The sequence below is a fragment of the Lichenostomus cassidix genome, unplaced genomic scaffold, assembly GCF_008360975.1.
Source record: "Lichenostomus cassidix isolate B80296 unplaced genomic scaffold, HeHo_3.0 HiC_scaffold_739, whole genome shotgun sequence".
Classification (NCBI taxonomy): Eukaryota; Metazoa; Chordata; class Aves; order Passeriformes; family Meliphagidae; genus Lichenostomus; species Lichenostomus cassidix.
Genome location: NW_028148027.1, coordinates 36,555 through 50,059, shown reverse-complemented (window position 1 = coordinate 50,059; position 13,505 = coordinate 36,555). Strand labels below are relative to the sequence as shown.

General features: G+C 59.0%; 2 protein-coding genes across 2 annotated transcripts; one reads left to right on the top strand and one right to left on the bottom strand.

Moving 5' to 3' along the window:
• Nucleotides 1-454: 454 nt before the first annotated feature.
• On the top strand, nucleotides 455-4,185 carry LOC146420282 (Fc receptor-like protein 4). Its single transcript, XM_085048436.1, has 7 exons — nucleotides 455-926; nucleotides 1,236-1,502; nucleotides 2,763-3,059; nucleotides 3,139-3,225; nucleotides 3,807-3,828; nucleotides 3,906-3,985; nucleotides 4,073-4,185. The coding sequence occupies exons 1-7, from the start codon at nucleotides 623-625 to the stop codon at nucleotides 4,183-4,185; spliced, it is 1,170 nt and encodes a 389-aa protein (XP_084904562.1). The 5' UTR covers nucleotides 455-622.
• Nucleotides 4,186-11,941: 7,756 nt separating this feature from the next.
• LOC146420281 (Fc receptor-like protein 6) lies at nucleotides 11,942-13,287 on the bottom strand. The gene is made up of 4 exons (XM_085048435.1): nucleotides 12,945-13,287; nucleotides 12,577-12,861; nucleotides 12,045-12,191; nucleotides 11,942-11,949 (listed from the first exon to the last, which is right to left on the bottom strand). The coding sequence occupies exons 1-4, from the start codon at nucleotides 13,189-13,191 to the stop codon at nucleotides 11,942-11,944; spliced, it is 687 nt and encodes a 228-aa protein (XP_084904561.1). The 5' UTR covers nucleotides 13,192-13,287.
• Between the last annotated feature and the right edge of the window lie 218 nt (nucleotides 13,288-13,505).

Sequence of the window (13,505 nt, the reverse complement as noted above, 5' to 3'; positions counted from 1 at the left end):
CTGAGGTTCCCAGCACCAGCAGAGCCACTCCATGGGGTGGACACTGGTGTGACTGGGATCATGGGGTGGCTGTGGGGACAGAGGAACAGAGGGAGAAGGAGAACTGGGATGTGGGGACAGGAACAGTGGGAGAGAGATGTGGGGGCAAGGATAATGGTGAAAGGAACCTGGGGCTGGGGCAGCTATGGATACATGGACAGGGGGACAGGGATGCAGGGACAGGGATAAGGGGACAAGCACTATAAGGATGGGGCCATGGGGACAGTTGCCATTGGAATGGGATCATGGGCACAGGGCCATGGGGATGTGGCTGTGGGGACAGGGGCTGTGGAGCTGGGTGGAGGTGACCTGTGCCAGCACAGGGTAGCTCTGGTGTGCCGATGTCTGGGGTTGGGACAGTGTCCCCATGTCCTGCTTCAGTCAAAGATGGCTGAGGTGTCCCTGTCCCTAAGACCACTGTGCCAAACCCATGTCCCCAGGGACAGTCTGAGGACAGCTGTCCTCAGTACCTGAGTACCCTGTCCCTAGGTGCCACTGTCATGAAAGGGCTGAACCCATTCATCCCCTCTTCCTTCTTCCTTCCAGCCCAGACCCTCGGCATTGCTGGTGAGTCCCCAGGGGGATGCCATGTCCCTGCCCCACTGTTCCCAGCCCCGCGGTGGCCCTGGCAGGCTGGTGTCCCCTGTCACTCGCAGGTGCCCAGACCACCCAGCTCCTCGTGGATCCCCCCTGGACACCAGCGGTGCTGTGGGACAGAGTGACACTGACCTGCCAGGGCTCAGGGACCCCTGGTGCCACCACCTGGTACAAGGATGGGCAGCGCTGGGGCAAGAAGGGAGGCAACCACTTCCTTGTCACTGAGAGTGGCACCTACAAGTGTGACAGACCAGGCTCTGGGCTCAGCCCCACCGTGAGCGTCTTAAATGGTGAGGGGGGATGGGTGTCACCGAGAGGGTCTTGGTGGGCTCCTGTCCATGGGTGGTCTCACACCTCTTGTGTGACAAGATCCCATTCCCTGCACACTGGAGTCATCCCAGTGCATCCCAGGGCACACCACCATATCCCAGTGTAATGGGGTTCCAGAGGTGTCCCCTGGTGCCATGGTGTCCTCCCTTGTGTCCGTGGCAGCCCACAGGGCAATGGAAGCTCTCCCCATTGGTTCATGGTGCCATGGGGACTCCTACCCTGGGCCACCCAGATTCCCCTCAGTGAGACAAGAACCTGCTGTCCTGCAGATTCGCTGGTGCTGCAGGTGCCGGCAAGGACACTGCTGGAGGGGGACACTGTGACACTGCGCTGCCGGAGCTCGAGGAACCACTCGCTCACCAGAGTGCAATTTTACCATGATGAGAAGGCAGTAGGGGGGCCTCTCCATGGGATGAAGCTGTCCCTGTCCCCCCTGCAGCAGCACCACAGCGGTCACTACCACTGTGGTGGTCAAGTGAGCTTCGGGACATCACAGTGGTGGGAGAAGTCAGTGACAGTGACAGTGACAATGCACGGTGAGCACCCCCACAGCCAACACCCCCATACATCAACACCCCCATGCACTGCACAACCTACCCTGATACCCCAATACCGAAAAACCCAACACTCCTACGGCTTGTGCCCTGTTCATTCCGGATCACCAACCCTCCTCTCCCATCTCCTTCCCAGAGCTTTTCTCGGTGCCGGTGCTGGAGCTGGAGGGTCCCACCGAGCCCACTGAGGGATCCCCCCTGAATCTCAGCTGCCTCAGCACCCCCAGCCCCCTGCGGCCCCGAGCCCCTCTCCTGCACCTCTTCTACCGGGACAGGCAGTTGCTGGGAGGCCCGCAGGGGTCCCTGCAGCTCCTGCTGCCTGCCGTGGGGGTCTCCCACTCATGCAGTTACAGCTGCGAGGTGCGCTCCGAGGGGGGGGCCGTGCGGAAGAGCAGCGCCCGGCTCCGCGTCACGGTGCGCAGCAAGTGCGGGGATGGGCACGGCAACCCCCACAGACTCCCCAGTTACTCCAGGCCTTGCACGGTACCCCCAGCCCTCCCTGATGCCCTGCCTGGGTTGCCCCATCCTTTCTCAGATACTTCCACCACAGCCCCAGGTCCCCTCATCCCTCCCTGAGTTCACCTACCTCTCTGATGTCCTTCATGATGCCCTGCATCCCCACGTTCCTCCCTGGGGTCCCGCCCATCCCTCTCCAGGTCTCTCCTCCCTGAATTCCCCTTCATTCCCTAGGGAAACTTTCCAAGCTATCCACACATCTCTGGGTCCCCTTCTTCCTCACTGGGGTCTCTACCCCCTTTGACTCTCCCGAGGTCCTTCAGTGTTTCCTGATGTCCCCAGTCTATCCTGGCGTCCCACTGCACCACATTCCCCCTGCAGGGGTCCTTCTCTTGAGGGTGTCCCTGTTGGCAGGGACAGGTGGCACTGGGTGACTGCCCGGTGCTGAGTTGCGCAGTGGCTGCAGTGACAGGTTCTATGTCCTTCTTCTGACACCAGAGGGGCGTGGCCATGCCACTGGGCACTTGGCCTGCTAGGAGCTGTGCCATATTGGGGACAAGGACAATGGCCACTACCAGTTCTGGTTCAGTGACAGGGACTATGTGGCCAAGAGCCCGCAGCTGCATGTGAACATCCTGGGGCAGTGGAACCCTTAGGCTGGGAGTGACCCACTCGCAACATTACCTATCCCACCCATCATGCCGTGTTCCCCCTTACCCCATCTCCCTCCCCCCACACCTAATACCAGCCCCTCCCCCACCCTCAGCCCCGTCTCTGTCCCCGCAGTGCCCGTGGCCAATGCCACCATCACCCCTGGCCCCCCGGCACTCCAGGTGCACGCAGGTGACCCCGTGACCCTGCACTGCTCGGTGCAGATGGGCTCAGCACCTGTCACCTTCACCTGGCTGCATGATGGGCAGGAAGTGGCCCAGGGTCCCCTCCTGGAGCTCGGGGACATCGATGTGGGACATTCTGGCACCTACCAGTGTGTGGCCACCAACCAGCTGGATGAGCACCGTGTGTTCCAGGCACTCAGCCCAGAGCTGGCCCTGGAGGTGACACCGCAGGGACACTGGGGCACAGGTGGGGTCATACGGGGTCACGGGGGGTGCAAGACTCCTGAGGTGAGTAGTGATCCTGATGTGTCCCCCACCATCCCCAGCAGTGGTTGTGAACGTCGGCAGGACCCTCCTTTTCCTGCTCCTGTTCCTGACTGTCATCGGGGGCTGTCACTGGTGGCACCACATAGGTGGGTGACAGTGGGGGTGGATAAGGTCCTACAGGAAGTGGGGGGAAGTCTTCAGGCTGCCGCCAATGGGGCAGCATGAAAAGCTCTGACTTGGGGGAAGCTGAGCCCCCAGTGACCTTTGCTTGGGCTGCTCAGATGTTTGGGGACATTTTGGAGGGTTCTGATATGTCCCAGGAAGAGGCTTGGAAATATTGAGGAGCACTGGGAGCTCCTGGGGGTTTTGGGGAGGTGTTGGAGAGCCATGCAGGGATGTTGAGGGATCTTCAGGGATCCTGGGGGAGTTTGGAGTGTTCTTTACATTCTATTCTTGGGGTTCTGGGGGGCTGCAGGGGTGCTCAGGGGTCCTGTGAAGAATCAGGGGTCCTGTGGGGGTTCAGGGGTCCCGGGGCTGGTTTGGAGTACCTGGGTGGCTCGGGTCTTCTGGGGCTCCTCGGGGGTGGTTTTGGGTGCAGGAGGGCTTAGCTGTCCAGTAGGAATCAAAGGTCTGGTGGGGGTTCAGGGGTCCCATGGGCATTCAAAATCCCAGGTGGAGTTGGGGGCCCATGGGATCCCATGATCACCCCCTCCCCTTTTCCTTGCAGTCACCAGGAGGCCCCAGAACAGGTGAGTGGGGGGATCCAGCCATGACTCTCTTTTCCCCCTCCCCAGACACCCATCAATCACCCTCTCATCCCCCACAGAGCCCCCCTGGAGTCTCTGGACCCCCTGGAGGAGGGGGAGGTGCTGGACACCCACACCATGGGCACTGAGAGGGTGGGAGGTGAGTACAGGAGAGGGACCAGGGACACGTCACTCCTGAGTGTCACCCCCCATCTGGGTCCCCCTAACTGCTGTTTCTCTCTCACAGGGCTCCACGGTGTTGTCCCACACCTGGTGACCTATGTGAAGCTTCCAGGACTCCATGGGCCACATGAAAACCCCAGTGACATCTATGAGAATGTGGTGTGGCACCAGGGGTGACTTGGGGGGCACTGGAGGTTCCCACCCATGGGTACCTACATGTGTGGTTTTTGTTCCCCATGGTTCCTGGGGGTGCCCAACCTACATGGGCAGATGTTCATGGCTGGGGGGCTCCCATGTGGGGCTGCACAAGGCACCCAGTGCTCCCCATTCCCCCTCTCCGTACCCTCAGAGGCTCCCCCATCCCCCTTCCAGTACCTCCACTGGGTTGCCATTCTCCATCCCAGTGCTCCCAGTACCATCTGAAATTTTCCCATTCCCTCCTGGCACTGCTCCCAGTACCCCCAGGTGCTCCTTATTCCCCTTCCCAGTTCCTCTCCTTTGCCACCCAGTGGCTCTCCATCCCTCTTCCCAGTGCCAAGAGGACACAAGATCCATTTCTCTGCTGTTGGGCCAAAAATGCAGCTTTTTGTTTAAACTGGCATAAATTGTGTTTGTTCAGCTCTGTTGTGGTTTAGGAACGGGATTTGTCTTGGGGATGGTTTATATCCCATAGATGTTTTTGTGTTTGTTTTCTGTCCGGAATTGTCGCTGCCCCCCGCCTGCCCCCCGGCTTGGGGATCCTGCGAGGAAGTTGAGGACCTGGGGCTGCTCTTTCTTACGGTGGGGTGATCAACACGATGGGCACACACACTGTGGGTGAATCTGACCTGAGAGCCTGTTGCCCTGTGGTTTTGGGGTTTTTTTCCCTCTTGTTTATTTTTTCTTTCAGCACCATAATCAGGTCTTGCCGGCTTGCTTCTCTGCTCCTCTGCTGCTTGGGAACCCAGAGCTGAACCCGGGAGCTGGGAGCACTCCCTACCCCGCTGGGCTGTTCCCTCTGCACAGCAGCCGGGCCTTGGGACCAGCCATGGCCAGCGAGCTGTGCAAGGGAGCAATTCCCTGCCCCTGTCCAGCTGCTTCTGCCACTGCTTCAGGGTTTTTTGCTACACTTTAGCTCAACACCCAGTGTCTGCCAGGACCCCCTGCTGCTTCTGCCACAGCTTTACAGTTGTTGCTACACTTTGATTCACAGCCCCTGGGGGTCTGCTGACCTCTGCTGTTCCAGCCCACTGCTGTGAGGCTCCTGCTACAGTGCAGTTTGCCACCTGGAGTGGCATGGCTGCTACCGCGAGTTGTGCAGGGGAAGCCATCTCTGCTCCCCCTTGTCACCTGAGCCGCTGTTAACCACGGGGAGAGGTGGCTGAGCTCGCACCACAGCGCCCCCTGCAGCTGCGGGGGAATCACCGCACCTGCCCTGCCCAGCCAGGAGCCAACAGCTTCCCTGCTGGCTGTGACTGTAACTGCACCAAAGGGGAAAGTGCTTTGTTGCAATGTATTACAGGACTTTTGTGTATGATTCTTCCCCTCCTTAACGCCTTCCCTCTGGCTTTCCCTGGTTGGCTCATATGAGTCCTCCGCCCCTCATGCCCCTCCTGATAACCCCCTGCAGTTGCCGGACCCTGGGTGTGCGATTTAGGCTTTCCGGGACCCCACACATCCCCCCGTCTCCCCTCCCCACCATCCCCTAACCCTCCCTTTATGGGCCTTAATAAACCTCCTGGAAACCTCAAATCGAGATCCTGCACTTCTTAAACTGCTGCGCCTCCACAGCAAACCGCGTCTCTAGCGGCCCTGCAGTTTGCCGCTGCTGCATGCATTCCAGGCGTGTTTTTGGCTTGGAGCAGCTTACCCCACTTTGAAGCGTGGGGGAGCTGCCTTTGGGACCACGTCGCTGCAGTGCCTGACAACCGACAGAAGGCTGCTATTGGGATTCTCTTTTTGCTTGTTGTTGCTGCCATTGTTGTTGTTTGTTTTCCTTTTTATATATATTCTAGTAAAGATCTGTTATTTCTTTCCCAGGGCCTGAAAGCCCTGTAATTTCAAAGTTATAAAAAATTGGAGAGAAGGGGGTCATATTTTCCATTCCAGGAAGGTTCCCACCTTCCTTAGCAGACACCTCTCTTTCAAACCAAGAAAAAGGGTCAGCAAGCCTGGCTGAGTACTCCCAGCTCTCCAGGTCACGGCTCATCTCAAGGATGAGGTCCCGCAGTCCCAGTCAGGGCTGTGTTGCCAATGGGGCCCTGTGGAGGTGTCCATTGGTCCCTGTTGTTCTTGCATCCTCAGTAGCCCCACAGCAGAAGGGTCCTGGGAGAGGCCAGGCCAGGGATTGAGCTGTGGAACTCCCTCTGTCTCCACAACAGTTCTGCCAAAGCCCAGCCACGCCCTTACAGCTCCCTGAATCCCACAGATTCTCCTGAGAGAATCTGTGCCAAGGATTCCTAGAGCAGACTCTGACATCACATAAGGGGGCTATGAGACATCACAGGGTGGACTGTGACAACACAGGCTGGTGGTGTGACATCACAGAGTGGACTGTGACATCACAGAGCAGCTTTATGGCATCACAGGCCATGCTGTGACATCATAGTGTGGCTGTGTGAGGTCACTGGGTTTGTCACTCCATCCTCGACCCCCCTCACAGGTTGTCCCCCCCCCAGAAAAGTTCTATGCTGCCCATGTGGAGCAGGATGTCCTGTTCCCCTGGGTTCCCTCCTGGCCCCTGGTGCCACAGCCTCCCCCAGAGGATTCACAGGTCCTGCAGCTCCCACCTGGCCTTATCTCATGGCTCTCCCATGTCCTTATCCTACAGCTCCCATGCCCCCGCGTCCTGCAGCAGCTCTGCTTCCCTGGCCTGCAACCCAAACACATTCACAGCTCCCAAATGTCCGTGTCCCATGGCTCCCACACATCCATGGCCCACAGCTCCCACACATCCATGGCCACAGCTCCCAATGAATCCACCTCCTGTGGCTTCTGCACATCCCTGGTCTGTGGCTTCCATGGATCCATGTCCCGTAAATCCCCCTTGCCATCCATGTCTCATGGCTCCCACATGGTCTTGTCCCATGACTCTAGGGCATCCATATCCCACAACTCCCAAACATCCGTGTCCTGTTGCTGTTGAACCGCTAGCAGAGTGAAAGAATGAGGCAGGGTCACAGGTGGCACAAATCTGATTTTATTATTTAATTTTTAGAACTTATATAGACTTTCAGAGGTCATGTGGATTGGGCCAATTCAAAACCTCCCCCTAGGCCGCTTGGCCAGGCTTGAACTGCCTATCTTCCAGAGACCATTTCAATAACATCCAAACTTTATCTTTATTTATAACAACACAGGATGAAGAAGAGAAAATTCCCATGGGAAAGAGTCTGTGCTGCCACAATGTCCCACAGCTCCCATGTGTCCATGGCTTCCATGTGTCCATGGCTTCCATGCATTCCTGTCTCACAGTTCCCACACATCCATGTCCCTTAGCTCCCATGCATCCATGACCTGTGAATCCCAGACATCCACGTCCCACAGCCCCCACACATCCATATCCTAATGATCCCATGCATTCACACCCCACAGCTCCCGGTGCATCCCTGTTGGTCCCCCTGGCTGGCACCAGCCAAGCCCATTGCCGGCCATGGTCCTAAGTACACCAAAGGGGAAAAACAGCACTGAGTGGGTGGGAGACTTCTGTAATTGTGTTGCTCTGTTCTGTTCTATGTATTTTCTAGTAAAGAACTGTTATTCCTTTTTCTACATTTTTGTCTGGAAGCCCCGGAATTTTGAAGTTATAAAAACTTCGAGGGAGGGGTCTTTTTTCCCTTCCAGGTTGCTCCCTTCCTTGGCAGATATTTGTCTTTTAAATCAAAACACTCTCCTGTGGGAAAGAGCCGTTCTTCAAGGCCAGGAGGTCTCGAGGCACCTGGGGAGGAAATTGGAATTCCACCTCCTAAAATTGCAAACGTGCAAGGATTGCTGTCAGGTGAAAGCTGCCAGGATAGGTGGCTGTCTCGGTTTGAAAAACAGGTGTCTGCCAAGAAGTTGGGAACCTCCCTTGATATGGAGACTATGACACCCTTTCCCTCCAAATTGTTTTAACTTTGAAATTAAGGGGCTTTCGGGCAAAGATATGGGAAAAGGAGTAACAGTTCTTTACTAGTGTTTATAAAAAGGCAAACAAACAGCAACAACAGCAGCAACAACAAACAAAGCCAGAAACAAGTAATAGCATTCTCTTAGCTGTCAAGGACTCTCCCCTTTGGTGCAGTTTGTTGCCAGTCACAGCCGGCAGGGACACTGTTGGCTTCCAGCCAGGCAGGGCAGGTGCAATGATTCCCCCACGGCTGCAGGGGGAGCTGTGGCGTGGGTTCAGCCACGTCTCTCACGTGGTAATGGAGGGCGGGCTGGATGGTAGAATGGGCTGGATGATAGAATGGTCTGGATGATGGAATGGTCTGGATGATAGAGTGGGCAGGATGGTGGAGCAGGCTGGATTATGGAATGGGCTGTACCAGGAACCTCAGACCAGCAGCTGGGGCAGCAGGGGCTGGCTCGCCCGGGGTAGCAAGCAAGAAGTGGCACAAACTCCGCAACTGTGGCAGGAGCCACGGTGTGTCCCAGCAGGCAGGGGGTGTGGGGTTACAGCACAACAGAAAAAGCCCAAGGCAATGGCAGAAAAGCAGCAGAGCTAGGCAGCCACAGCCAGGCTCCTCCGTAGCAGCTGCTTGACACAGCCAGGGAGACCCGTGCTCTAGTAGGGGGGAAGGGGGTCAGAGTCCCGGGTTTTCCCATGAGACACTGGAGTCGATGGTAAAATTCCTTCCCAGCAGAATTTGGTGTTAATAAGGTCCCAGTTCAACTGCTGCTCTTACAAACAATGCCTCACCCACAGTAAGGAAGAGGTAGTACAGAGCTGGGCTCCAGCAGTCTCAGAGAACCCTCTTGGCAGGAAACAGCACCGTCCACTCCAATGCCCAGAGAGCAACAGTGAGCTAGAAGCAGTGTTCAGCCCCCTATCCCTGGCTCAAGTCTCATGGGAGCTCTGCCACTCCAAGAGAAAGCCCTCAGGTAAAAGCGGTGCGGCCAGGTTCTCTCCTCTCCCCACCACCATGGGTATATCTTTTGTCTCTCTTAAATACTGATCATTATTGTCTCTTAGCAATGAAACAGGACAAAATTCCCTAAGAGAAAGAAAACAAAAGGAAAAATCCTAACTTCCAACATATTCCCATTTCCTTCCTTACTTTCCTAACTTTCACTTTCATGCCCCTTGGCCCCGAGGTTTGTGCCTCGATGAACCCAGGCAGCACCATAGCATGGAACGGGTTGGGGGTACCCAAGGGAGGGGAAGGGGAGTGTGAGGGCTTCAGGGAGAGATGAGGGGGGCTATGGGGGATGGGGGTGTCTGGCAGTACCTCCCCAACTCTTTCACTTTCTCATTCCTGCAGCAGAAGGAAGAGGCCATTTACACTGAGAGTCAGAGGGGGGTTGGGTTCTGCCCTGGACGCAGCACATCCAGGAGAGTCCTGTCCTGTGGGGTCCATGTTATGAGAGAGACACATCCTGGGGATGACAAACCCTACCCAGTTGGGTACTGAGAGAAGGGCAGGGAGGGCTCATTCCCTGAGCACTGCCATGGGCAAAACGGACACAACTTGGGGAAGTTAATTGAATTTAACATCAATCAAATCAGAGCTGAAAAATGAGAAGTGAAACACCTCTCAGGCACTGCTCCAGTGGGGGCTTCCCACGGGCTCACAGCACCCTTCAGGCATCCCCTACTGCACTGGGGGATCCTGCAGGGCTGCAGGGAGGTCTCTGCTCCCTGGGGATCCCCACGAGCTCCAGGGAATCTCCACTCAGGCACCCGGAGCCCCTCGTTCCCCTCCTTCCTCCCTGCGCTTGCTGCCTGCAGGGTTGTTCCTCTCGCAGCCTCTGGCTCCTCTTGGCTGCTGCAATTCCATCTCTGCCATCCCTTGGATTTGCCTTTCCCAATTCTGGGGTGCTCTGCTCCTCCCTCCGCCCATTCCAGGACACCCCGAGTGCCGGAGCTGTTGGGGGCGTTGCCATAGCAACAGTCGGTCCCGACACATGGCGACAGTGGCTCCGGACACGCTGTCCCAGCCGCTCCGGACACATGGCCACCGTCGCTGCCGCAGCCCGGGACAGTCGCGCCACTCGCAGCGCCATGGCAGCGCCACCTGCCCCGGTGACCGAGCCCAGCACTCCGCTCCCGCAGGCCCGGCGGCTCCTGCCGGGCTCCCTGCTCTCCCCCAGCCTCCCGCTCCCTCCCTCCCGGCGCCCCCCGCCCGCCCCAGGGCTGAGCCCGGCCGAGGCTCCGCAGCAGCTGCGGGGCTCAGAGCCGCTCGGGGAGCGCCGGCTGCGGGGCTTTGGGCACCGGGGGGCACCGGGCAGGGCTGCGGCGGGGCTGGGCTGGGCTCGGGGGACACCTCAGGCTGTCCCCGGCTCCGTCCCGGGGCTCTCGGGGCTCTCGGTGCAGCTGCGAGGGAACCAGTCCGGAAATGCCCCAATTGATAATTTTTTCACCCTCCCCAGGGGCCTGAGAGAACCCCAAAAATCATGCACGTCCCTCAAGGATCTGCTCAACAGCCTTAACTGGACCCTTCTCCTTCCTGAGAAGAACAGACAGAGCTGAACAAACAAACCCCATTTCTCCGCTTTAATGAAAAAGCTGCGCTTTGTGTGCAGTAAGAGGGAAAAGGGTCCTGTGCCGCCCTGGCAGTGGGGAACGGGCAGCTTCTTTGGGTACTATGAAGTAAGTGACCTGTGTGGAGACTCGATGTCCCTCAGTGCCGCCAGTGTCTCTCAGTCTCCCCAGTGTCACAGCACATTCTCGTAGGTGGCACTCGGGTCCTGCTGTCCCTCGCAGGGTCCTGACAGCTCCGCGTTGGTCACTTGTGGATCCCGAGGGGGGACAGTGCCGGGGGAACGCCCTGGGGACCCTGCGAGAGACACCAGTTGTGGGGACCCTCGTTGGGGTGACAGCTGTGGGTGACGTGTCCCTGTCGCTGTCCCTGTCCCTGTCTCTGTCCCCTCCCGTACTCACCCCCTGACCTCTCAGTGCCCTCCATGGGGGTGTCCAGTACCTCCCCCTCCTCCGGGGGCTCCGGGGGGGCCCTGCGGGGATCAGGGGTGTCTGAGGGGGTCTGGGGAGAGGGGAAAGGGCAGTCATGGCCGGAGCCCCCTTCACCTGTCCTGGGACTTCCTGGAGGCTGCAGGGAAAAGCGGAGGAGGTGACTGAGGGGTCCCCGAGACCCCTGAACCTTCCTGGAACCTCGGGAGCTCCAAGCAACCACCCACGGGATCCCCAAATCCCCACGGGACCCTCAAATCCTCATGGAACCCCCAAATCCCCACTGCAGCCCCGATTCCCACAGGACATTGATTCCCCCCTGGACCCCAGGAACTCCTGAACCCCATGAAGTTCTGCAGCACCACAGTGTCCCCAGCCACCCCAGTGCTCCCAACCCCCTGAGCCTCTGAGCCCCAGCCCAGCAGGGAGAGGAAACTCCCAAACTCACATAGGATCCCTGAAAGATCCCCCAACATCAGAGGATGACCCTCCAACACCACCCAGGACCCCCAGCCAAGGTCACTGGGGGCTCTGTTTCCCCCAGCTCAGGAGCTCTGGATGCTGCCCGATCTCTCCCCACACTCTCAGGGTTTCCCCTCACTCCAAGACTCCCAAACCCCCCATTGTCACCCACCTGGGCGGTGCCACCAGTGACAGCCCCCAATGACAGCCAGGAGCAGCACCAGGTACAGGAGGGTCCTGCCGACATTCATAGCCACTGCTGGGGACACAGGGGGACACTGAGATCACCCAGAACCCCAGGAGTCCTCAACTCCCCAGTGACCCCATGTGAACCCACCTGTGCCCCAGTGTCCCCGCGGTGTCACCTCCAGGACCACCTCTGGGCTAAGCGCCTGGAACACACGGTGCTCATCCAGCTGGTTGGTGGCCACACACTGGTAGATGCCAGAATGTCCCACATTGATGTCCCCAAGCTCCAGGAGGGGACCCTGGGCCAGCTCCCGCCCATTGCGCAGCCAGCTGAAGGTGACAGGTGCTGAGCCCACCTGCACCGAGCAGCGCAGGGTCACGGGGTCACCTGTGTGCACCTGGAGTGCTGGGGGGCCAGGGGTGATGGTGGCATTGGCCACGGGCACTGCGGGGACAGAGACGGGGCTGAGGGAGCTGCACCAGCTGTGGGGCAATGAGGATGGGATGGGTGGGACTGGGGACCCAGACGGTGCCGGAGGGACCTGGGAAGGGATGGTGGGACCTGAGGGCAGTGGGGGCACCTGACAGAAGGGTGGGTGGGCTCAGAGAGGGAAGAGGGGACCAGGGCAGGGGATATGAGGGAGCCGGGCAAGGATGGGAGGATCCGGGGAGGAACCCAGGAAGGGATGAGGAGACCCGGGCAGTGATGGGGAGACCCGGGCAGGGGGTCAGCGAGGGCTGGGAGTCTCCGGGCAGCGATGGGGGTCCCCAGTTGTGTCTGGGGTACCCGGGGAGGCTGTGGGGGGTGCCGTGCCCATCCCCGCACTCACTGCGCACCGTGATGCGGAGCCGGGCGCTGCTCTTCCGCACGGCCCCCCCCTCGGAGTGCACCTCGCAGCTGTAACTGCCCGAGTGGGAGACCCCCACGGCGGGCAGCAGGAGCTGCGGGGACCCCTGCGGGCCCCCCAGCAACTGCCCGTCCCGGTAGAAGAGGTACAGGAGGGGGGCTCGGGGCCGCAGGGGGCTCGGGGTGCTGAGGCAGCTGAGATTCAGGGGGGATCCCTCGGTGGGCTTGGGGGGACCCTCCAGCTCCAGCACCGGCACCGAGAAGAGCTCTGGGAAGGAGATGGGAGACAGGGTAGTGACCCCGACTGTGCTGGGGAGAGGCTGTGGGGCTGTGGAGTTTTGGGGTGCTCACCGTGCACTGTCACTGTCACCACCTTCGACAGCTCCCGCCACGATACCCAGTTTTTCACCCAACCCATGCAATGATAACTGCCAGTGTTGTTCACCTTCAAGTGGGACAGGGACAGCTCAGTCCCATCGAGAGGCCCCCTCAGATACTTTGTATCACGGTAGAAGTGCACCCTGGTGACCAATTTGTCCCGCGAGCGTCGACAGCGCAGAGTCACCGTGTCCCCCTCCAGCAGAGCCCGCGCTGGCATCTGCAGCACCAGCTCGTCTGCGGGAGGAGTAGGGACACGTCACACTGGGGGATTCCTGATGGCACCGTGAGTGACCCAGGGGTCCCCAATCCCAACAGGAGGTCCCCTTGCACTGGGATGCTCTGGGATGTCCCCATGTGCAGGGGACAGGCTCTTATCACATGAGGTAGGTGACCCAGGGTGCAGTGCCCACCCAGAACCCTCGGGGATCCCGTGGGTGCCAGGCAGGGGACACAAACCTCCCTCACCGTTTGCGACGTTCACGGAGGAGCTGTATCCTGTGTCGGGTTGGTGACACTTGTATGTGCCACTCT